General features: G+C 37.2%; 1 protein-coding gene and 1 long non-coding RNA gene across 2 annotated transcripts in view; one reads left to right on the top strand and one right to left on the bottom strand.

The window, feature by feature from the left end:
- rngtt (RNA guanylyltransferase and 5'-phosphatase) overlaps positions 1-25,948 on the top strand; it is a 159,889-nt gene that overhangs the window by 84,218 nt on the left and 49,723 nt on the right. Inside the window, exon 12 of the mRNA XM_067416772.1 lies at positions 7,211-7,279. Within this exon, the coding sequence (XP_067272873.1) occupies positions 7,211-7,279 (69 nt within the window). The remainder of the gene's footprint in view (positions 1-7,210; positions 7,280-25,948) is intronic.
- On the bottom strand, positions 22,688-24,599 carry LOC137040849 (uncharacterized). Its single transcript, XR_010897995.1, has 4 exons — positions 24,449-24,599; positions 23,711-23,757; positions 23,500-23,533; positions 22,688-23,130 (listed from the first exon to the last, which is right to left on the bottom strand). It is a non-coding gene; the product is annotated as an uncharacterized lncRNA (long non-coding RNA).

Raw genomic sequence — 25,948 nt, 5'->3', positions numbered from 1 at the left:
TGGATCTGTGTGTGTCTCGGCTTTGTCTCGTTCGGGAGTTAGATCTGAAGATGAAGTCTTTCTGCGTGAAGTCATAATGACGAGCTGTTGAGAACTGAAAGGGTGTCATTGTTGTAGAGTCCAGCCATCTGATGTGCGGACAGGAAATGGAAAATAGAGGAGTGGAAAAAGATTCCCATCAGTAATCGGTAGAGAATGGCATCTCTACTGCGGACTACGGTCAGGATCAAAGAGCTTTTGTCTGGTTCACTCACGACTCCAGCACTTCTTGTCTGAGGACGGACTGTCAGAACATGAGCTGGAAATGATGATATCTAGCTCATAAATAGCAGCTTGTCATTGATAATCCTATGTGGTCAGTATTAATAATTAATAATAATAATTAGTTACATTTGTATAGTGCTTTTCTAGGCACTCAAAGCGCTTTACATACTCAACCACCACCAATGTGCAGCCGGATGGATGATGCGACGGCAGCCATATTGCGGCAGAACATCCACCACAAACCAGCTGATTGGTGGAGAGGAGACCGAGTGAGGAAGCCAATCAGGAGAGGGGGATTATTAGGAGGCCATGATGGACAGGGGCCAGGATATTAGAGCTGCATGATTCTGGATAAATTGAGAAACACAATTTTTTTTGTTTAAAATTGAGATTGCAATTCTCACACGATTGTGAAGAAAAAACATTAGACAACTAAACAAAATAACACGTCTTTCATTGCTTCAGTCTATTTAAAAACGACTTGCATTTGAATTAATTTTGAATGGAGTCAATGTCTTGTTTCAAGACTTGTTTAATTATTGGATTATTCAGTGTTTGTCATTTTTGACCAAAAAAATTCTTCTTCTTTTTTTCTTCTTCATCAGAATGATACGAAACTTGGTAAAGGTTTTGGGACATGCTGTGTGAACACATGCACATGGACAAAAGTCACTTGTGTTCCTCTCAGTCAAAAACGAGCACATTGGAAATTAAGGGGAGATGAATTTCATCTAGTGGAAGCGTTTGGTACTGCCATTTTGTCAAGCTCAAATTTGAAACGCAGCTTGTTTAGATTCATGGCTTTGATTGTTTTGCAGTTTGGGAGTAAATATATATTTCATATAAAATTTGAAAAAATAATTTTTGTGCATTTTATATAACAAACTAACTTTTTTTAAGTTCACTTTTTAAAACTTTCACTTCAGCAATAATCTTCCAAGTGTTGTCTTCAAAAAGAGACCAAACTTCAGTCTGTGCTATAAAGCATCAAGATTTACCACAGTTTAAGATGGACATTTAAATTTCCAGTTTATGCTCAAAAAGTGAATTAATGTATTATAACTACAGCGTAAATATAATGTCATACCATAAAATCCCCCAAAATTTCAAAATATTAATTAAATTTTTTGTTTTGTTTTTCCCGTTTATTTTTCACCTCCTCCTGGCATCACAAGATAAGCGAAACCATACAAGTGTCAAAACACTTAAAAAAAAATGATTTGCTTCCCATATACTGTATATATCAATGTTTATACCCAAACTATAATCTTTTATCCCAGTGCACATTTGTCCAGTTATTTACGTGGTTGAAAAGACTGATTTACACGACGGCTGCTCTCTCAGAATCAGATCTGAATGTTGTAGTGTGATGATCGTACTTTCAAAGGTTAACTAAAGCCCCTAAAGTCTGAGCGTTAAAGCCTGTTTCTCGTGGCCATATCAATGAATGAGAGCGTTCAGATGTGAATCGTGACAGCGACTCTCTCATTCAATACACACTCCTCTGACGCTTGAGAGGCTTACCAGCGATGGTCAAAGATAAAGCAGAATTATAGCATTTAAGAAATAAGATCGTGTGTGTGTTTGAGTCAAGATCGCGGTCATTTAACGATTAATCGTGCCGCTGTAGTCAGTATGAATATATGATGAAGATATGAATTTCTCACTGTTTTGAAAGCTTGAGACACTAATGCAAGCAACTCTACATTTACTAATACATTCAGTTACAGATATAATACAACCTACATTTGTTTGCAAATTATTAGTGCATTAGTGAATTGATTAATGGTATTTCTCTTTTTTTTATGCATCTGATGAATGCAAGAGGTTTGACATTTTTCCACCATTGTATATGTGTCTGCCAGCACAAACAATGTTTTCCATTAAAATACGATTTATTGCTGCAAAACCTGTGAGCTAGACATAAATATTCAGACACTAATTGAGTTATAATTATTGCATATTTATGTGCATCCTTTCACCGTGAACAGGCCTATCAATCATCCTGTCAAGGGCAAAATTCTGTCCTGTCATCATCCTGACACTTCTCAAAAAAATGTCTCTATCCTTCATCCATTATTTTCAGAATACAATACTATTCCTACCTTTGTTCTGACGTTCTTTTGAGAGTAAAGTCATTTTTATATTTTTAACCATTAAACTTGTGTGACATTTAAACTCAATTAAAAACTGGTGAAGCACCGCCAGAAAGGCGAGACAGAAATAACCCGTATCTCCGGAGAAAGATTGGCCTTAAAGTTCACTATTTTATCAGTTTTGATTTAATGATTTTAAGATGCACTCTGTTAGGTTGGGCCGGGTCGGGGATCAAATAAATCATATTTTCGTAATATATAACCTATAATGTATGTTATAATATATAATAACATTTATTCTAATTTACTGGCCTTCAAAGTTGTCACAAGGGAGTTTTTTTATTTTATTTTTATTTACCCGTTGTACTTTAAGTAACTAACTTTTCATACATATATTTGGAAAATGTGCAACTTTTGATTGGGAAGGCCACAATTCGAAACGAAAGAACGATATAAAAAAGGATAGAATGAAATAACGAACAAAATATTAAAAGAAAGACCAAATTGTGAAATATTGAAAGAACAAAATTAACCAAAATGAAAGATCATTTGATAAAGATGAAAGAAAAAAAAGAGAACACTTTAAAAAATAACAATGACAGAATAAGGGAAAAACAAAACAAAGTGAACAAAATAAAGAAAAAAATATATAATAATAAAATAAAAAAAGGAACCAGTGAAAGAGACCAAAATAAAAGAGAAATTAAATGATTAAGGAAATAAAGGAAATAAATGAACAAGAGCCAAAAGAAGGAATGATTGAAAGATGATAAATGACCAAAAGAAACACTTGAATGAGACAAAAATGAAACAAAGTTCATGAAAATTGAGGAATTAACAAAAGAGAAAAAACAAACCGAATAGAGCAAATGAGAATGAGAGAAAAAAAGAATGAACGAGAGAACAAATCATACAGATAGAGCAAATGCACGAAACGCAAGAAAGGATAAAGAAAATGTATTCATATTCCCCCTGGGACCGTTTCATCGTTCGTATCACTCGTGAAGACCGTCATGGCGGTCGACCAAAATCATCCCATTTTTTACAAATACAACTGTTGTGTCACTGAATGTAGTTTTCAGAGTTTTTAGGTGAGAATGCAGTTATTTAGACCTCAAATATAAGACTTGTATATAAATATGAGCTTTTACCGTATGTAGATAGTGGTAAACATCAGAAATAATTCATTTGGGCAATCTTTGGTCTTATTAATCTATTACTTTTTAGAGCAAACCGGCATTAGAGCTGCTTTTGTACGTTTGACTGAATTGTTTGCTTGTGTTTATTTCCTGTTGTCTTTAATAATGGTTATTGTTGTTCAATAAATATTGTTTTATATTAATAATATGCTGTATTTGGTATTGAGAAAGGGTCCGTTAGTGATGGTGATATGGACTTACATTATTACACCATTAGATGAAGACACTTTATGAGTGAGTCTCTGGTCAGAACAGGGAAGTTGCTTTAGGGCTTTCATGGGAAATCTTTAAAAGGACAAAGATATCGCTTTCCTCAGCGGACACTCAAACTGATTTTTATAATGGATATAGTATAATATAACTAGTGTTGTCAAAAATATCGATATTTCGATATGTATCGATACTGGAATATCTGAAACGATACGATTCTCAGTTTTTACAGTATCGATATCAGCTGCGCTCTCCTCTCTGACCGAAAGCGAGCTGACACACACCGGCATATTCTCACTCAGCCCGGTTAACCTCTGAGCATGGCGAATGCGCGTTCTGCTGGACTTTTTCCTCATGACAGTGTGTTAGTGTTAGTGTGTGATCAGTCTGAATTTCGCGTGGGACTGCACATAAATTAATTCTACTAATCCCCGCAGATTTCGTGCTCACATCTGAAGCGCACACACACAGCCTACCGTAATAAAGCCGCCTCTGACATGATACAAGTGCAAACATTTGCTTCTTTTTCCTGCTTATTATTGGTCAAATACACTCAAAGAATTATCAGTGCACATCTGGAAGAGTATTAACGTAAACACAGTCGCAAACAGTTCAGGAAGAACGAGTAACAGGAACAGTGTTTAGGATCCGTGTGTCCGTTAGTCTTAAAGGGACCGCAGTCATTTGTTATTCAAACTACAAAAAGACAAACGATCAACTGCTCTTGACTGATCAACTTGTGTAACTTTAATAGTTTCATCTGTACGCTATTGAATTTTTTACAAAGAACATTATCCAGTGTTGTTTTAAATGTGATTACTATGCATTTTTTTATTCAGTTTCTTATCTGAATGTTAGACCTACCTGAAAAAATAAAGCAGTCTGTTTAACTTGTATCTTCTATTCTATTGTATTTATTTGTGCTATTGTTTGTAATCTGTTTATTTGTTCTTATTTTATTACTGTTTACTCGTCTTTTTAAATTCAATTTACCATCCGAAATCAAGCTTTCTTGTGCTGTGTGTAAGCTATTGCAACACAATTACCCCGTTGTAAAAAATACATTGAGATAGCAAAAATTTGTGAGATAATTTTAATAGTAATTGATCAATAATTGTTCAAATCAAAACGATGCCCAACCCTAAGGAGCATGCTGGCCACATTAATTTTTAGTAAAAAAATAACAATGAATAATAACAAGTTCTGTTGTCATATTAAGCATCTTATCTTTTTTTTTTTTTTTTACTGTGGTATCGATTTAGTATCGATATTTTATTCTGGTATCGTATCGAAGTCATAATTTTGGTATCGTGACAACACTAATATGAACATCGAGCTAAAGAATGAATGCTATATCAGATGCAGGTGCGAACACACTCGTTCGATCTCTCTCTCATAACACAATAATCTTCACTGAAGCGACTCGGCGTTTCCTGATCTAAAGTGATGTTTCAGAATCAGAAACAGAAGCTTGGGCTCGACTGTTAAACCGTCAAACGAGAGCTGAATCTGTGGCTGGAGGAAGTAGTTCTGGACTAAAGACGGTTTTAAAGACACTCTGTTGTTGTTTTCTTTATTTACACACTTGTGCCATCAAACTGTTGTGTAAACGCAATATTACACTCGTAGCAGTGCGATATATCCTGCCATATCACACTGCTACTCATGTAAATAAAGAAGAAACAAAAAGGACGAGAACCAAAGAAAGAGGCTCATCTGTGATGGGAATTTCAAGAGCGCAGTGATAACATGAACGACCTGTTCCTCAGTGGTTCAGACTCTTCCCACACATTTGCAGCGCTCAAAGCCAACCTTTCATCTCACGCGCGACTTTAACAGGACTTAATGATCTCATTAAGTGGTAATGTCCTCATTAAACTGGGTCGGATATGGAAACTAGCCACTTACCTGAACAGACTGTGAAGACTGCAGGTAGAGCTGGAGCATGGAGAGGGCTGAGCTTTAGGCATGAATGATGCTGTTTGCTGCAGACTGCCTGACTGACTAGAATTTTAATACACCATCTAAGGCTCTTTCAACAGCAGCGCAGACGTGTTTCTGAGAGATTAAAAGGAGAAAATAAGGCAGCTAATGTGGAGTGGAGGGCCGTGCTTCATTACAGTGTGTGCTATGCTAATTTAACAAAAGTCCCTGTGGATTATGGGTAGCGGCACGTTCAGATTACCGTAATGGAAGAAGTCAAGAGTTTTTCTATTGAACAGTGTTCAGTTCGGCCTGAGATCAGGTTAAGAGACCTTGTCTGAGTTGTGAAGCGATCATTGGTTGAAACAGACAGGCTGAAGGTCTTGAAACATTTATTAGAAAGGAATTCATTTACGGCGGCTGCTCTATAGACGCGGACGCACTAATGAAAACAATAAAAACTGAGCGCTCTCTTCATTTCACACTGCACTCTCTGCTGTTTGAGATATGCATTTTTGATTTCTGTACACATTTATAATATATTGTTTGCATATGATATTGAACTAGCCTGACAAGCCAGACCCACATCAAGATGTTTGGTCTGGAAACTCACCATTGTCAGCTCAATCCGAGGGGCGGGATAAACGGTTGTCTTTCAAACTCCCTCTGCACGCGATAGGATAGCGCTACACCAACCAGAGCAACGAAGGTGAAGCAGAGCTCGCTGACAGATTAAACATTCGCCGTATCCGGTCAGCTAAACTCTGAACACATCTTCCCTTTTTAAGAATGACTTCAGTGCCGTTCTTTGTTCTTTTCTCAGAGAAAAGCTTAACTCCAAGTCTTCCAGAGTCGCGGTCAAAGCTGATTCGAAAGACCGCCGTTCGCCAGTTTCTGTGTTTACTAGAAGCACGCAAACGCAACTCGGCCGTCGTCATTATGGCCCCGCCCACCGACTCTATACACGATGTGATTGGCCTGTCCAGAGTGAGAGGAATGCAGCTCAGAAGGGTATTGAGAGTTGCTAGACGACACTCGTGGGCAGATTAGATTTGCTGCCGCTAGGGTGCGTCTAGATTTCTAGGCTAATATTGGACGCCATTTAATATCTAATTTTCATTTTTGGTTGAACTAACCCTTTAATAATATTAATAAAAAATACTTAACTATAATTTGTAATGAATTGTTTCGGACACTAATGCTTGCTTGCAAACATACATTTTTGGGATATTAAAATACTTTCACATATCCCAGTTTCATATGCAAGATTTCCATATCAAATCCTATGTTGATTTCCTCTAAAAGTGTCTCTGTGAAGCATGACTGGAAGCAGTCTGACATGTCAACTTCTGGCCGAGTGGTGTTTGGCAGGTGGAGAGAGTGTTTGGGAAATCTCTTTTGGAAACATAACTTTTTTGTCTTGTCCTCTGTCCTGGAGATTGTCTCTGCCCACAGGCTACATGTTTTTTATGGCATATCCACATTATATATTCTCATTGTCTTTTGCTTTGTTCACAGCTCCTGGAGGGCAGTTTCACCTCGCAGGTCAGCCATGAAGTTGACGGTCTTATCTTCCAGCCTATAGGGGTGAGTCTCACACACACACACACACACACACACACACACACACACACACACACACACACACAAAGAGAAATGCACTCTGACTGCAAATTCAGGATGTGGGGAACAGAGGTTGTAACTTTGCCACACAATAATTACCTGCAATGAGCTGAAGAGTTGTTTGTTTTGTGTTCATTCATGCGTCCTCATAAGCATTTCAGTTTATGGCAGTAATAATCCATCATTTATGCTGTATTATACAGTGTATGCGCACAAATGCTCTCAAGCTGCAAACTAAACTGATTTTGAGACTAGTCGATAATATCTTGAGAAGATTCTCAGCGAAAGATGTAAACATGAATTATGAATTTTGCAGGAATATCATATACGTATGTGTCTTGTGTAGCTGCTACACCTGGACTTAATTGCTAAGGCCACTAAATTATGCACATGATCACATCTTTGCTTGCACACAATCTACAACAGTCCATCTGTCATCTGATTATAGTTTATTCTTTTTTAACAAGGTGAAGGTCTTTTGGTATAATTATAAAAACATCCACGTTCAGGTTGTGGCTTTTTACTGATTTTTATAAAGTAAACATAAGAACAACTTTGATATTTTTAGTCATATTTCCAAACACTTACCGAACCAAAGCAACTTTCTACTTGATTATATGTACATCATTTTTTAGAAAGATCATTTTAAAATGCGAGTATCAAATATGATTATGAGGCTTTAGAAGAACATTTATTTGTTCATCTGTCAATCATCATTGCATTGCATTATATGTTTTAAAACTACAGAGCTTTGATCATAAAACTAAACATTTAAATATCATCTCACTAAGACATATTATTGGCAGATATCGAGTGACAGCTGATGTTTATATGCGTTTTATGTAAGCAGGCTGCTGATGTCTTCTGTTGAGTAGTCTATATCATTATGAAGATCTCATTGAGTTTTGACGATAAGTTCCATATTCTTACTATCACTATCATATGACATGTAAATGAGCCGTAAAAGCCTGATCTAATGTAAATAGTATCAACAAAATAAAACCAAAAACTTTTTTTTTTGTCTAAAAGTTCAGTAAACTGTCCAATAAAAAATATTTATCAAACTATTATTTCTTATGTCAAGCTTTTAAATAAAACAAAGACATTTAATTAAAATACCTATTTGTAGCCTACATTTCTTTTATAATGCCTTCTTTCTCATAATAAAAAGGGTTGTATGTGTTGTACACAAGCTAGCTTTCATTTCCAGATCCTAATTTATAACATTTAACCCTCTGTTGTTCTTCGTCATATTTATTCATTTTTTACTTCATCGGACTGGTTGAAACTTGGTAAAGGTTGAACACACAACAATTTTTTTGTTAAGTTAACCTTTTTAATTTGGTTAAATTTGCCAAGTGTCATCTTTGAAAAGAGACCAGTCTGTGCTCAGAAGCCTCAAGATTTACAGCAGTTAGAAATTACATTGTCCAGTCTGTGCTCAAAAAGTGAATAAATGGATTATACCTGTGGCATAAATATAATTTAGTACCATAAAATCCACTAATGCAAAATATTATATAAAAAAAACATTATCAAACTAAAATATAGTGCATTCATTTAACTGAAAAAAAAATCAGATTATTTTTGACTGAAACGAAGATCACCAGAAGGTTAAAACAAATGTTGAATTCCCATAGCCAAACCCCAAAACATTAAAATTCTCTGAAGAAAGCACACGATGCCCACATTATAATTCAGCAGGCATGTGGCTTTATAAATGTGGCATGTATGGTCTCAGACATTCACAGAAACAAATATGCTCTATAGAGGACAAAAGCAGGTCCCAGGAGGATAAACACTGGAGAGATTCGCCACAGGTGTGCCGGATTGAAAACATAAGCTCGCCATCAATGTGCCTTTGACTGATTAGAGAGAGAGAGAGAGAAGAGAGAGAGAGAGAGAGAGAGAGAGAGAGAGAGAGAGAGAGAGAGAGAGAGACAGACAGACAGACAGACAGACAGAGAGAGAGACAGACAGACAGAGAGAGAGGGAGAGAGAGAGAGAGAGAGAGAGAGAGAGAGAGAGAGAGAGAGAGAGAGAGAGAGAGAGAGAAGAGAGAGAGAGAGAGAGAGAGAGAGAGAGAGAGAGAGAGAGACAGACAGACAGACAGACAGAGGGAGAGAGAGAGAGAGAGAGAGACCGACAGACAGAGAGAGAGGGAGAGAGAGAGAGAGAGAGAGAGAGAGAGAGAGAGAGAGAGAGACCCTTAAAATCTTTTTTATTTACAATAAATATATCAATACATAACACAAAACCAAAAAACCTTCTTGAAAAAAAAAAAAAAAAAAAAAAAAAAAAAAAAAAAAAAAAAAATATATATATATATACATATATATATATACACATATACATACATACATACATATATACATATATACACATATATATACATATATACACACATGCACATACATACATACACACATAATAATACAAAACCACTTCCATTTTTATATCACTCCAAAGCTTAATTGATACCCTTGCCCTTCACTGGGCTGACACAGCACCCCTTCTGTTCCCCACCGCAAATAAAAAGTCTCAATATCATTTACCATTTCATAATATGCAAACTCCAGCATCAAACGTCCCATAATAAACCCTTTTAACATAATCACTGGATCTACTCCACTTAAATTTAGAGTTCTGTTTTTCCTGGTTAACCAAATGGCCATTTTTGCTTTACCAAAAATAAAATTCAATAATACTACTTTTTGTTTTTTTTGAAGCATTAAATTTAGGCCCAAATATAAATAAACCAGTAGTAAACAAAAAACTAGCTTTGACAAATATCTCTTAACAAACAAAAAAGTTCTCTTAATCTTGAACATTCAAAAAAGAGATGATTTACTGTTTCAGATTCCCCACAAAAACTACAGATTACACTATGCAAAGGATTCAGATGTGCTTTGTATCTGTTTGTAGCTATAGCCCAATGTACAATTCGCCACTGCAGATCACCCAATCTTTTCTCAATAGGCTTCTTGTACAGGGACCTCCAACTACCTTTCGGGGAAGATCCATGCTCGGTTACACCAATCCATTTGGACTCCTTTACTTTTTCCAGAAGTCTCAGGTTGAGCACTTTAACACATATAATGTACAGATCCTTCTTAGAAAAAAGTTCAAAATCTCCAGGTACAGGTGTTCTAAAAGTCAATAAACTCCCATCAGTCTCTTCCCAATCTCCCACTTCTGCTTTCACATGTAATTTGGGGAATAATCCATCAGACTTCTCCATATGTTGTAGCTGAAGACACAAACAATCCTTTATCTCTTCCAGCAATCCTTGAAGAACTCGAAGAGACCGTATGTCTGTTTTAAGATGCAACTCTTCCGCTGTTATCCATTTATTGTCAATCTTTAAATGTCCAATTTTTGAAATGCCAGCTTTTATCAGATTGTTACGGAAAGTGCCTGAATTCAGTAGCTCAACAGAGAACAGTCCGTTAAAAAACAAAGGTTCTTCCAAAGTCCAAACGTTAACTCTTTCCACGGAAAAAATCTGCCATACTTGCATCGCTGAAGCATAGAAAGATGTAAGTCCATTAAGGTCGATTTCCTTCACGTTCATTAAAAACAAGTGTCTGTCAAGACCCAAACGACCCACCCTCCTCAAGAGGGCACATGCCACTTCCATCCAGTTCTGATCTTGGTGATAAAGGAGCCTTTGGACAGTCTTTAGACGAAAAGCCGCATACCTGGACTTCAAATCAATTAGGCCTTGTCCTCCCTCGTGAACTGGAAGATATAGCACTGCTTCTTTCACCCAGTGCATTCCGGACCAAAAAAAATTAACAAGAACTCTCTGGATATCCACAAAAAAGTCCAATGGTGGATCCAACACATTGAGTCTGTGCCACAGGGTAGATGCAACTAAATTGTTAATCACCAGCACTCTTCCCCTATAGGATAGCTGAGGCAGCAACCATTTCCATCTAGACAACTTAGCACATACTTTATCCTTTACATTCTCCCAATTCTTTTTTTTAAACTCCTCACTTCCTAAATAAATCCCTAAAAATTTAAATCCTAATTTACCCCATTTTACATTTCCAGGAATACATGGTAAGACCTCTGTTGAATGTTCAATACACCACAAAGCTTCCGTTTTACTCCAATTTAACTTTGCAGAAGATGCCTTCTCATACACATTAAGACACTTCTCAATTACGTTTACATCTTTTTGACTCTTAACGAATACAGTGATATCATCTGCATATGCCGTCAATTTCATTTCATTATGAACACTATTTCCTACAAGTAAACCACCGACATTTTTCCTAAATAAACACAACAAAGGTTCAACTGCTAATGCATACAACTGTCCAGACAAAGGACAACCCTGTCTTATACCCCTGTGCAGTAGTATTGGTGGACTTAAACTTCCTCCAATTTTAACTAAACATGAAGCATTAGTGTACAAAGTCTTAATCCAAGAAAGAAAAACATCACCACAACCAAACGCTTTTAGTGTTTTAAACAAATACTCATGATCAACACGATCAAAAGCCTTCTCTTGATCTAATGATAGAAGACCTAAATTAATCCCATTTAATTTACAATACTCCAGTAAATCTCTAACTAGAAAAATGTTATCATAAATAGTTCTATCTGGAATACAGTATGATTGGTCTTTATGAATAATATCACCCAAAACACACTTCAGCCTGTTGACCAAAAGTTTTGCCAGAATTTTATAGTCCGTAGTGAGTATGGAAACTGGTCGCCAGTTCTTTATGAGACTTATGTCTCCTTTTTTAGGAATAAGAACAAGAACAGCCCTCTGACAGCTCCTGGGAAGATTTTGTTCCTCATAACATTTCTTGACAACCTCATGAAAGTCTTTGCCTATAATTCCCCACATGACTTTATAGAATTCCACCGGCAGACCATCAATACCTGGTGCACGCCCTGGTTTCATCTGTTGTACCACTTCAGTCAGTTCTTGTAAAGAAACAACACTGTCCAAGTCTGCACATTGTTTTCCATTAATTGTGGGTAGTTGATCTAACAAGTCCGAGGAGCTCTGTGCATCACACTCTTCAGCTCTAAAAAGTTCTGTATAAAAGTCCACAGCAATTTTCCTCATCTTTTTTGGGTCGGATGTTTTAGACCCATCAGGAAATTTCAGACAATGCATTACACTCTGTTTTTTTGAAACTTTTTCAAGATTAAAAAAATATGCAGTTGGTGCATCCATATCCTGTACAGACAAAAAGCGTGACCTTATAAGTGCTCCCTTAGCTTGTACTTGTAGGAGAGAATTAAGAGTATTCTTTTTCTCACACAAATTCTCAGCCATCACAGTATCTGGTTGCAGCACCACCTCAGATACAATCTGTGTTATTTCTTTCTCTAATTCACTGATTCTTTTCTTAATCTTTGTTGTAGAGAAAGAAGAAAACTGTTGACAAAATATTCTAATTTGTGTTTTTCCCAACTCCCACCACTGAATTAGGTTTTCATATTCCCCTTTCTGAGAAACCCAAGACTCCCAAAAATATTTGAATCCTTCGATAAAATCTTTCTCTTCTAACAACCGGACATTCAATTTCCAGTAAGGACTCTTACACTGGGTCTGTGACAGAGTCAAATTACAAGAAACAAAGTGATGGTCTGAAAAACTACATGGTGCAATGTTCACCGCTACAATCCTAATGTTAGTCCTCTTGCAAACATAGATCCTATCTAACCTAGCTGCACTTATTCTCTCCTGTGAAATCTTTATCCAGGTGTATTGTTTAACTTTTAGATTCCTCTCTCGCCATACATCCAACAACTCATTTTGAATCAGAACATTTTTTAAAACAACAGATGACTCAAAATCTGGTTCTGTATTATTTCTATCCAGAGTAAAGTCAACTGTACAATTCCAGTCCCCACCTATTAATAGAAAGTCATCTGAAATTATATTTTCCAAATATTCACTCAGTTTTTTAAATAGAATTAATCTATCTGCACTACTATTTGGGGCATAAATATTAACAAATATAAAGTTATAGCTATCTATCCTTGCCTTAACAACAAGAAGCCGCCCTTTTTCCAATTCTTCTTTTAATAATATATCTACATTAAGGTAAGATGAAAAAAGTATGGCCACTCCAGCACTTAAATTTGTGCCATGACTTAAAGAGTAACTGCCCTCCCAACACAATCCCCAATCTACCTCATTACTCTCATCGCTGTGAGTTTCTTGTAAAAACGTTACATGTGAGTCTTTAAGTTTAAGAAACTCTGTTAATAACCCTCTTTTTCCTCTATTCCTCACACCATTTACATTTAAAGAACTAACTCTTAAAGTTTGCATGCTAATAGAGGGGAAAAGAAACAGGAATGAAAAAAGACAGAAGGAAAAGGATAAGAGCAGCACCCATAGCCATGTGAACCTATTTATTCTTTTTCTTTCCTTTTAAGCTTTTACGAACTACTGTAGCCATTTTTTTCAAACGAAATCTTTTTTGTTTTGATATTACATCACAACCAACACTTTTCTGAACTCTCATTACTGACTTCAAGAATTTTCCTGCATCAGGAAAGGACTTCAAAACATCTACTTTCTGCCCTTTTGTCTGATCCAAAAATACATTAATCTCTTCTGCAGTGTACAAATCTCCAGACGATTGGCTCATCTCAAAATCCGAAACCTCTGACAGACTGTCACTATCGCATCTAGATTCATCCACACACACATCATCAACACTCTCAACACACTGTACACCACTTCCAATAGCCTTTTCCATGTCATTATCATCACCGCATAACATGCTCTGTTCAGCTCCATCTGACACACCAAGCACTAACGGAATAGAAGAAACACTCACCTCAGCACTTGACTTTGACTCCTCATCTAACTCCGCCTGTCCTTCTGAGTCCTGCATGTTCTCAAGGGAACGTGTGCATCCACTGTCCGTTGTACTTTTATCCTGAAACTCCTCACTTGTTGTCCCATTTTGCAATTTTTGTTTTTTATTTTCCGGTTGAACAAACTTTTCTCTTAACAGCGTAGGCCTTTTTTCGATTTTATCACTAGTTACTTCGCGATCCGATTGATTTCGTGTTTCATTGTTTTCAGACTCGTCACTTATCTCCTCATTTTGTTTTCTATGAGGACAAAATAATTTCTTATGACCCAAGTCACCACATTCAAAACATCGCATACTTTCAGTTGTAGCGAAAATCATGAAGGAGCTCTCACCGTGTTGTATACGGAAAGATACTTCTAAATACTTGGTCGGAGCGTTTAAGAACATGAAAACCTGCCTTCGAAAAGACATTACGTGCTTCAGCGCTTCGTTTTTGCAGCCAAGCGGAACTGTTTTAAGTGAACTCGCGAATTTTCCAAAGCGACTCAGTTCCTTTGTGATCGCTTCGTTTGTTATGAACGGGGGAGCGTTCGAGATTATGACGCGCGTAGCAGGTGAACGCAAAGGTGACACCTGCACAAAAGTTTCCGCTATTTCAATTCCACTCTCTACAAGCACGTTCACTAATTTTTCCTCTTCCAAAAACACCACTACAGACTTATTCATTCTAGACGCTGAAATAATCTTTTCATGGCCAACAACATTGCCCATAGCCATCAGTACATCTTCCACCGTACAACCTTGGTCAGGAAAACATTTGCATCCATTTCCAATGGAGAAACCCGACGTTCCCTCATTAGAAAGTGGAGCCATGCTTAACTTCCTCAAATGGAAGCTGCCAAGTTTTTCCTACCAATTCGCTATTAAATCCTTAACTAAAGTGAGAAAAAAATCCATGAAATAAGATTAAAGGGGGAAAAAAGTAAAGGAACGATCAATCAAACAACTCTCACACTCCTCACCACACTAAACACACGCATGCGCGCGAGAGAGAGAGAGAGAGAGAGAGAGAGAGAGAGACAGACAGAGGGAGAGAGAGAGAGAGAGAGACCGACAGACAGAGAGAGAGAGAGAGAGAGAGAGAGAGAGAGAGAGAGAGAGAGAGACCGACAGACAGACAGACAGAGAGAGAGGGAGAGAGAGAGAGAGAGAGAGACCGACAGACAGAGAGAGAGGGAGAGAGAGAGAGAGAGAGAGAGAGACTCCTCATACCCCACAGGCCCCGGGCAGACTCAGCTACGCTCAGATAGTGAGCAGAAGATCCACAACAGCACCAGAGCAAGCCACATCAACAGAGCTAAGAGACATCCGCCAGATGCTCAACCTCATCTGCTCACACCTACTGTCATAGGTCAACTTATCACCAAAATAAGACCTCATGGACAACAACGCATTTATAATAGCATGTTGGAACATTCAAGGCCTGAGATCATCTACCTTTGGCCTCAAAAGCAGAAACCCAGATTTCAACTCAGAAATAAAAAATTCGGACATCATCATCCTGCAGGAGACATGGAGCAGAGGAGATGGACCCACCGGCTGCCCTAAAGGCTACAGAGAACTCATCATCCCATCCATTAAACTGCCAGGAGTGACACAAGGAAGAGACTCAGGAGGCATGCTTATTTGGTACAGATCAAATATTGCCCATGCCATCAATGTAGCTAAAACAGGACAATTCTACACATGGTTAGAAATTAATAAGACAGTCACCGCAACAGAGAAAAACATCTTTCTGTGTGCCACTTACATCCCTCCAGCAGAGTCCCCCTATTTTAATGAAGACAGTTTCTCCATTCTTGAGGAAGACATTAATGACTTCCAGTCACAGGGAAGCGTACTGCTCTGTGGAGACCTGAATGCCAGAACAGGTGAAGAACTTGACACACTCAACTCTCAGGGAGACAAACACCTGCCTGGAGGAGATGTCCTCCACACACCTATACACACACAGAGACTCAACTATGATAAAACAACAAACAAAAGCGGAACACATCTTCTTCATCTGTGTCGCACACTAGGTCTGTTCCTAGTCAACGGCAGGCTTCGAGGAGATTCCTATGGTAGATACACCTACAGCTCATCTTTCGGTAGCAGTACAGTCGACTATTTTCTGACAGACCTTAACCCAAACTCCCTCAGAGCGTTCACAGTCAGCCCACTAAGCCCACTATCAGACCACAGTAAAATAACCCTCTACTTAAACAGAGCAATGCCCAACCAAGAAGCATCTAAACAAACCCAGCTCCACTCATTTAGAAACATGTATAGATGGAAACAAAACAGTAAAGATACTTATCTGAGTACAATTAGTCAACAAAAAATTCAAGTCCTATTAGATAAATTCCTTGCCACTCCTTTCCCACACAACAGTGAAGGTACAAACCTGGCAGTAGAAAAGCTGAACAGAATATTTGAGGTATCAGCAACATTATCCAACTTAAAAACCACACAAAGAAAAGCAAAAAGACCACATGCCACTGAGAGGTGGTTTGACAATGACTGCAAAAAACTTAGGAAAGAATTAAGAATCCTATCCAACCAGAAACACAGAGATGCTGACAATGAGAACATCCGTCATCTTTATCACGAAAAACTTAAACAATATAGAAATACTTTAAGAAAGAAAAAAGAACAGAACACAAAAATTAAACTCAGGGAAATGGAAGAATCCTTAGAATCTAACCACTTCTGGAAACATTGGAATACACTAAACAAATCTTACCATCAAGAACTAGCCATTCAGAATGGAGATGTTTGGATAAACCACTTCTCTAACCTTTTTAGTAACATAAACAAAAATCAGGAACAAAATGCCCTGAGTGACAAACTAAAGGTTTTAGAATCAACCATCAAAGACTACCAGAACCCCTTAGACTCTCCAATAACACTAGCTGAACTATTAGACCAAATACAAAACCTGAAACCGCAAAAAGCCTGTGGTGTCGATGGCATCCTAAATGAAATGATTAGATACACTGACCACAAATTCAAATTAGCCATTCTCAAGCTCTTTAACATCATCCTGAGTTTAGGTATATTCCCCAACATTTGGAACAAAGGTCTTATAACCCCAATCCATAAAAACGGAGACAGATTTGACCCTAATAACTACCGTGGTATATGTGTAAACAGCAACCTAGGCAAACTTTTCTGCAACATCCTAAACGGCAGACTAGGCCATTTTCTCAGAGACAAAAATGTTCTGAGCAAATGTCAAATTGGCTTCCAACCAAAATATCGCACATCAGACCATATATACACCCTCCATACCTTAATTGACAAGCAAATCAACCAGAACAAAGGTAAAATTTTCTCATGTTTTGTTGATTTCAAAAAAGCTTTTGACTCCATTTGGCATGAAGGTCTTTTTCTTCAGTTAATCCAGTGCGGCATCGGAGGAAAAACCTATGACATCATCAAATCAATGTACACCAACAACAAATTTGCAGTTAAAATGGGAAACAAACACACAGAATTCCTCCCTCAGAGTCGTGGAGTGAGACAGGGCTGCAGCTTAAGTCCTGCGCTGTTCAATATCTACATAAATGGACTAGCACAGGCCCTGGATCAGTCTGCGGCACCTGGCCTTACTCTACTGGACACTGAAGTCAAATGCCTTCTGTTTGCTGATGATCTGGTGCTGCTGTCTCCCACTAAAGAGGGTCTACAGCAGCATCTAGACCTCCTAAACAACTTCTGTCAGTCATGGGCTCTATCAGTTAACCCCAAAAAGACTAAAATAATGATTTTCCAAAAGAGACCCAACCGCCAAGACCAACATCATAGTTTCAAATTAAACCACATGCCCCTCGAACACACACAGGATTACACTTACCTCGGCATAAATATTAGCAACACAGGGAATTTTAAAAAAGCTGTTAAGGACTTGAGAGAAAAGGCACGGAGAGCTTTTTATGCTATTAGGAGAAATATACAATTTGACATCCCAATCAGAATCTGGCTAAAAATAATGAAGACCGTAATAGAGCCCATCGCGCTGTACGGGAGTGAAGTCTGGGGTCCGCTCTCAGACCAAGAGTTCTCAACATGGGACAAACACCCAATAGAGACTCTGCAGACCGAGCTGTGCAAAATCTTGCTACGAGTTCAGCGCAAAACCCCAAATAATGCCTGTAGAGCAGAATTAGGACTATACCCCCTGGTAATAACCATTCAAAAAAGAGCCATTAAATTCCATGCCCACTTAAAAAGTAGCGATGAACAGACCCTCCATCACAAAGCCCTGACCTACCGAGAGCTGAAGCCAGAGAACAACGCCCTCGGCCGACTGGTCTTAGAGCTGACGTCACAAACTGACAATAAAAACATAGCCAGACCAAACCAAATCATTAAAACACAAAAAGAAAAATACCTCAAACATTGGACAGTTGCAACAGAGAAACAGAGTAAATTGGAATGCTATTTGGCCCTAAACAGAAAATATGAATTGGCAGGATACCTGAGTAAAGTGAGCGACCCTAAGCTGAGGAAAGTCCTGAGCATGTACAGACTCAGTGAACACAGTCTGAGCATAGAGACAGGCAGACACAGACAGACCTGGCTGCCGAAGGAAGAGCGACTGTGTCCTCACTGCACAGAGAAGCAGCTGGAAACAGAGCTACATTTCCTGACATTCTGCCCCAATTATAAAAACATTAGAGACACATTCTATCCCATTTTCACAACCCATCAGAACGACTTCCTTCAATTATCAAATATGGACAAACTCCCACTCCTGCTCGGAGAAAGCCCAGCGAACCCAAACCTGGCTGCCAGATACGTGAAGTCCTGTCACGACAAAAGAGCCTCCAGCAGGACAGAGCTAACCACTTTGTAAATATTAGAAGATTGGACATTTTTATTGCTATGTTTATTTTCATGTAATTTTATTTTATTTGTATTATTATTTATTTCGTATAGTGTTATGAATGCTTTGGCAATGTAAAGATTTCCTTCACCATGCCAATAAAGCTATTTGAATCTTGAATCTTGAGAGAGAGAGAGAGAGAGAGAGAGAGAGAGAGAGAGAGAGAGAGAGAGAGCGAGAGACAGACAGACAGAGAGAGAGAGAGAGGGAGAGAGAGAGGGAGATGTTTTCAGTTGCATCATTAAACTTGAAGAAATCATAAAAATACTCATCAGGTCTTTCTGGCAAAAACAAAAAAGCAAACAAAATTCCAATATTGTTCAGTCTCTTTACAAATGCAAGGTAAAGGTCGTAGACACCACACAACCGATCAATCACGTCAATATGTTTAGAAATGTATTAAAGGACGTGTCCTCAGAAGGCCTCAGTTTATACAGAGTAATGTATTTTCTCTGCTGACATGATTCGGGGTTTCTATCAGACGCTGATATTGACTTTCTTTCACCGTAATGCAATGAGACCTTTTGTAGACCTCTGAACTTCATACATTTCACACAGATGTCCAGGATGTTGTGTGGATGTAACACGGCTGGAGTGCACATTAGCCAGGTGTACTGTAATAATTCCAGTCTTGTGTTCGCTCTTACCTCGCATACAGTGCTCCAGCCTCACATTTTGAAGAGAGAAATCCTGTGACCTTGAAACCGGCGTAATGTACAATAATGACATTCCACATGACCTTTTCCAGAGAGCAGGAGAGGAGAGCGAAATAGGAAGATTTGTACTGGTACATATATGACAAAAAATGCGTTGGTTAAATTATTCATTGTTAGTTGTCTTTCAAATTGAAATTGTGGCAAAATTTCTGGTTTTAGCTAAATAAATACTGTCCTGAAGTCAGCCTGTACTGAGTGTTTTAAATGTGAAAGGATGGCTATTTTACTGGAGGAATCTCATAAACACTCACAGGGTACATACAACGAATATATATATATATATATATATATATATATATATATATATATATATATATATATATATATATATATATATATATATATATATATATATATATATATATATAATATACAGTGCCTTGCGAAAGTATTTGGCCCCCTTGAACTTTGCGACCTTTTGCCACATTTCAGGCTTCAAACATAATGATATGAAACGGTAATTTTTTGTGAAGAATCAACAACAAGTCGGACACAAACATGAAGTGAAACAAAATTTATTGGATATTTCAAACTTTTTTAACAAATCAAAAACTGAAAAATTGGCCGTGCAAAATTATTAGGCTCCTTTACTTTCAGTGCAGCAAACTCTCTCCAGAAGTCCAGTGAGGATCTCTGAATGATCCAATGTTGACCTAAATGACTAATGATGATGAATAGAGTCCACCTGTGTGTAATCAAGTCTCCGTATAAATGCACCTGCACTGGGATAGTCTCAGAGGTCCGTTTAAAGCGCAGAGAGCATCATGAAGAACAAGGAACACACCAGGCAGGTCCGAGATACTGTTGTGGAGAAGTTTAAAGCCGGATTTGGATTAAAAAAGATTTCCCAAGCTTTAAACATCCCAAGGAGCACTGTGCGAGCGATAATATTGAAATGGAAGGAGTATCAGACCACTGCAAATCTACCAAGACCTGACACTCTCCATCCATCCTCACTGAGCTTCAGCTGTTCTGCAGGAGGAATGGGCAAAAATGTCAGTCTCTCGAAGTGCAAAACTGATAGAGACAAACCCCAAGCGACTTACAGCTGTAATCGCAGCAAAAGGTGGCGCTACAAAGGGTTAACTTAAGGGGCCGAATATTTTTGCACGCCAATTTTTCAGTTTTTGGTTTGTTAAAAAAGTTTGAAATATCCAATAAATTTCGTTCCACTTCATGTTTGTGTCCCACTTGTTGTTGATTCTTCACAAAAAATTACAGTTTCATATCATTATGTTTGAAGCCTGAAATGTGGGTCGCAAAGTTCGAGGGGGCCGAATACTTTCGCAAGGCACTGTGTATATATATATATATATATATATATATATATATATATATATATATATATATATATATATATATATATAATCTATTTTCAATAGTTTAAATAATATAAAAATATTAAAGATATTGCTTTGTTTTTGCATTAAAGACACAATATATACGTTTTTTGTTATAAAATATCCGAAAACCTTGTCTGGCTATCACCAGACCAAACTCATTCTTTTATGAGTCTGCTCTGTATTTTCTGCTGCACAAGAGGCGTGATATTCATGTTAGAATGATTTCTGAAGGATCATATGACTCTGAAGCCTGGAGGAATGATGCAGAAATCACAGGAATTAAATACATTTTAAAGGAATACATTTTTTAATTATTATTTTTTTAATTGTAATATTATTTCATGGTATTGCATGTTTTGTTGTATTTTAGAAGAGACTTCATTTAAAATATTTTTAAATTCTTACCAACCCCAAACTTTTGAACTGTTGTGTGTATTTTTCAAGAAAAAATGTTTTATATTTATATAACTGTAAAAAATGTTGCTGCAATTAGTTATTAAAACTTAAAATATGTTGAGATAACTTCAGTTTAGTTGGATATTTAAGTTAACTAAACTTAAGATTTTAAGTCAAGCATAGACACATACTTTTTTATTGTATAATGTGGAATTTCAAGTTGAGATAATCACAGCAATCTTTTTTTACAGTGTATTACAATATTTTGCATATGGCCTTTTAATGACACAAGTAAATCCCATTCATGGGGATTCATATTAGATTCTTATTACTACAATATAATGAGTAAACTAAATTAAAGGCAGTAAAATAAATGCTGCCATAAACATACTGTGATGCTCATTTCAGCAACCTTCCTGTGCAATATCTGACCTAAATCCAGCAGTCCTGAAGCAGATGATCGAGGTTGTGCAGACACGTGTGTTAGATCTCCAGGAGCAGACGGTGCACCCCTGACAGTAGCCTATCCGTTTGCATTCGGTCTCATCTCATTTGCATTACAGCAATGCAAATTCGGGGGAGAAATAGGCTTAATTATGTGACCAAGACAAAATTATCATTTTAATATTTCTGCATTAGTACACTGTAAAAAGTACTACCTATATATAACTCATAAAAAGTGAGGCAAGTGGCTGCATTGGATGTTTTAAGTTGAGTCAACTTGCAGCATTTTTTAAGTATAATAAACACTGTAACATTACTTAATACAAACGCAACAAAATCAAGTTGAGTTAACTAATAATACTAGTATTAATCAGTTAGATAAACCTACTTTTCTTAGTACAGGTAACTTATTTGTGGGTTGTTACAAGTAACCTGTACTCATTTTAATTAGGTTTTATGAAATGTATTTTCTTAGTAAAATTAACCTAATCACACGTGAATAAACATTTTAATTGAGCCCTAGCTATAATCTCAGAAAATAAATCTAAATGTCTATATTCTAAGCACTACAGTGATTAACTTTGAATAATCAGACTTTGTTAATAACAATTACACATTCAATTGAAGAAGAAAAAAGATGGGAAGATAGACTGAAGACAATAATATTTATTTAATGTCAACCAGTGTCACTTTTAACAGTGACTACAAAACACCCAATAAATGTGGCTGCACATGTACACAATAATATAAAACAAACACTGTATATGTGTATTTTTCACCTGTTCTGAAGAGTAAAGTAAAATATCCAAACTGCCCAATCTGCAATGTTTAGATAAAGGTAAATGTAAGCCATAACATCACATTGTACACAACGGTGTTGATTATATACCTCATGAGGTAATGAGAAAACAGAACACAGTCCAAAGTCCACATTAAGTATCAGTCCCACAAAGAGCCACTGATATAGCTCAAATGTATACATCAGTTTTTAGGGATACTTAAGGTCAAGGGCATAGGTAAGTCCAAACAGGAAGCAGCAGGCTTTCGACAGGTTTGGCACACCTCTGACCACGGGCTGTCCTTCTATGATCATCCAAATTGTGTCGGGTTGATGGCACATGTACATTTTCAGTGGGCTAAAACTGCCAAGCTCAATATGCACCTCGGTTTCATCACGACTCTATTGGTGGAGACAAAAAAAAGATAAAGATTTTGGTCAGACAAACTGTAAATTACATGCATATAGCAGACAGGTAGAAGACAGATAAGACACAAAGTCAAAATTTAATTTTTGTTGATAAAAGTGGTGGATACTAGATGGATACTGTGACTAGAGCATGAGACCAGAGTGAAGTCTATCATGACAATGCCATTGAGTATGGGTACTAAACTATCATGATCTACTGTAGCATGAGTGTTGTCTTTTCCTGGTTCAAATGATCCATTACAATAAAACAATGCAATTGTATTTGCGTGTACCTGATTGGTCATCCCATTAATAAAGGAATAGTCTACTTTCAAATAAAAAATTCCTGATAATTTTACTCACCCCCATGTCATCCAAGATGTCCATGTCCTTCTATCTTAAGTCAAAAAGAAATTAAGCTTTTTAATGAAAACATTCCAGAATTTTTCTCATAATTTTTCTGATTGTGGCACAGCACGAAAAAGATACTGTTGTTGACTTAGTGCATACTGCACTGTATTCTTTAGCCTTGTGATGAGTTATAGCCATGTATCTATTTTGAAGTGTTTCTTACCTGGATGTGAAGCTTGAAGACCCCATGTAACAAAAGCGCTTGGGTATCTAAAGACCAGGAAAATGCATGTTAGAATAAGGTTAAAAATGTGTTAAATGCAACTTATTTATGGGTTAGAAGTTGTAGGGTTTTTCAACCACAAATCTGTCAATAATCGACTATACAGCATTAAAAAAGTGGATCAAATCTCTAAAAACAGATAGTCTACTAAGCATACATCTATAAAATATAAACTTTGCATCTGAATTAGTAATGCAAAAGTATACTAACATATTCACTGATTCCAGAGTCCTGCATTTTACTTTCCCTTATTTGCCTGCACAACTATTGAACTATTGTCTTGAAATTGCAACTGTTTCGATCGCATATGATCCCGAAATTGAATCTGTGCAATATAAAAATATAACTGAGGGCATTTGTGCAATGAATTATTACCTACCTATCTGCATTTTTAAACACGTCCCTCCTGAATGTTGTTATAGTGGCGATGATAACAGGCAATGATGTAAAACACATAGTAGGCATGACTACAGCACTTATTAATTTCATATTAACTTATTAATGTTAACTGTTGTCTGCCGATCGACCGCACTGTGCAGCTATCTTAGCTTGCCATGTGTGCAGGACAGCTAGCTACACAGTAGCCTACAATTTGCAAACCTAACCTCAGCTCCCTGGAGTAAGCGATTTCGCGTGACTTTACATTACCAGTCATTTGGCTAAATTTGTTCAACTTACCGTGTTAATCAGTTCCTGAAACTCAGATCCGCTGCATCGAACGATCAGTTGAAGTGCCGAGGGAGATACTGCATCTGCCTGGGCAAGTCCCCTCGCGCCAGAGAAAAAGGGATAATGCCAACTTATAAAATTTAAAATATTTACGTTTGATGAACACACCTGCCACATCGACAACGCAGCTCAAATTAATTGTGTATGTCAACTCACTTTTATAACATTTCTTGTACACAATAACCACATACAAATAACTACCCAAATAAATTGCAATGGTTTTATTTAAAATATTTTGTTATATAAAAACTGATAAATTTTAAGTAAAGAGGAAGTATTTTGATTCTCTTTAGTATAAAACAAATAAAATAAACTAGAGTATAACTATTTTAAATATATAAACCCTACTTTGAGGGTGTATCACTTTTTACAGTGTAGTAGATGAAGATGAAGTAGATGTGAATCTACAAACACAACCGGTGCACATGCACTGAAGGAGAAATTGAGGAACATAATGTACAGAAACAGAGATTGTAACTTTATTGCAAAAAAAGAAAAGAACTTATTAAAGACCAGAGACGTAGATTCTCAAATAGCATTCTTACAGTCTCTATCCACACAGGAGTTCTTGTGTCGGGCAGGGAGCATTATTTTTAATTTTATTCTTTATTAAAGGGTCATGAACAGAAAAATCTAATTTTCCTTGAGAATATCCTGTGAGTTTCCGAACTGAAAACGTCCTTTTTAGTCCAGAAACAGCTTTTAATGACGCCAAGCCCAGAGAACGCCCCACTTCATCATCATCACTCTGGCTACGCCCACTTCATCATCACTCTGGTCACGGCCACTTTTTCATCATAAATCTGGCCACGCCCACTTGTTCGCATCACTCTGACCACGCCCACTTCTGCATCTTCACTCTGACCACGCCCACTTCATCATCATCATCACTGGCCACGCCCACTTCATCATCAACACTTTAGCCCCGCCCACTGGAGTGTTAGTGAGATGACGAGGAGAGAAGAGCGATACAGGATTGACTACAAATTGTCAGTAAATCAAACCAGTGACTAAACGCTCAACTTCACATTGTTTCTCTTAGGATGAAAATAATCTGTTATTTAAACTGTGATTCAAATTAAAGTTTATCAGAGACTGAGTTCTGGACTCGTGACAAAACTCCCGTATTAATCAACAGATCTCTTATTGACATTGTGTTTGCACTGTTAGTTATGAGGAAAGCATTCGTTAGTGAGCAGAAATCGAGTTGTAATGACGAGATCACAGCATTCATGAGCTCAACATGTCTGTGATCGGCTACAATGATCATCACGGCAACCTTTCACGATCTGAATATAATGCCATAGTCTGAACATAATGCCATAGATCTGAATATAATGCCATAGTCTGAACATAATGCCATAGATCTGAATATAATGCCATAGTCTGAACATAATGCCATAGATCTGAATATAATGCCATAGTCTGAACATAATGCCATAGATCTGA

This window comes from Pseudorasbora parva, chromosome 15 (genome assembly GCF_024679245.1).
Source record: "Pseudorasbora parva isolate DD20220531a chromosome 15, ASM2467924v1, whole genome shotgun sequence".
Lineage (NCBI taxonomy): Eukaryota > Metazoa > Chordata > Actinopteri > Cypriniformes > Gobionidae > Pseudorasbora > Pseudorasbora parva.
This window is presented reverse-complemented; position numbering and strand designations above follow the sequence as displayed.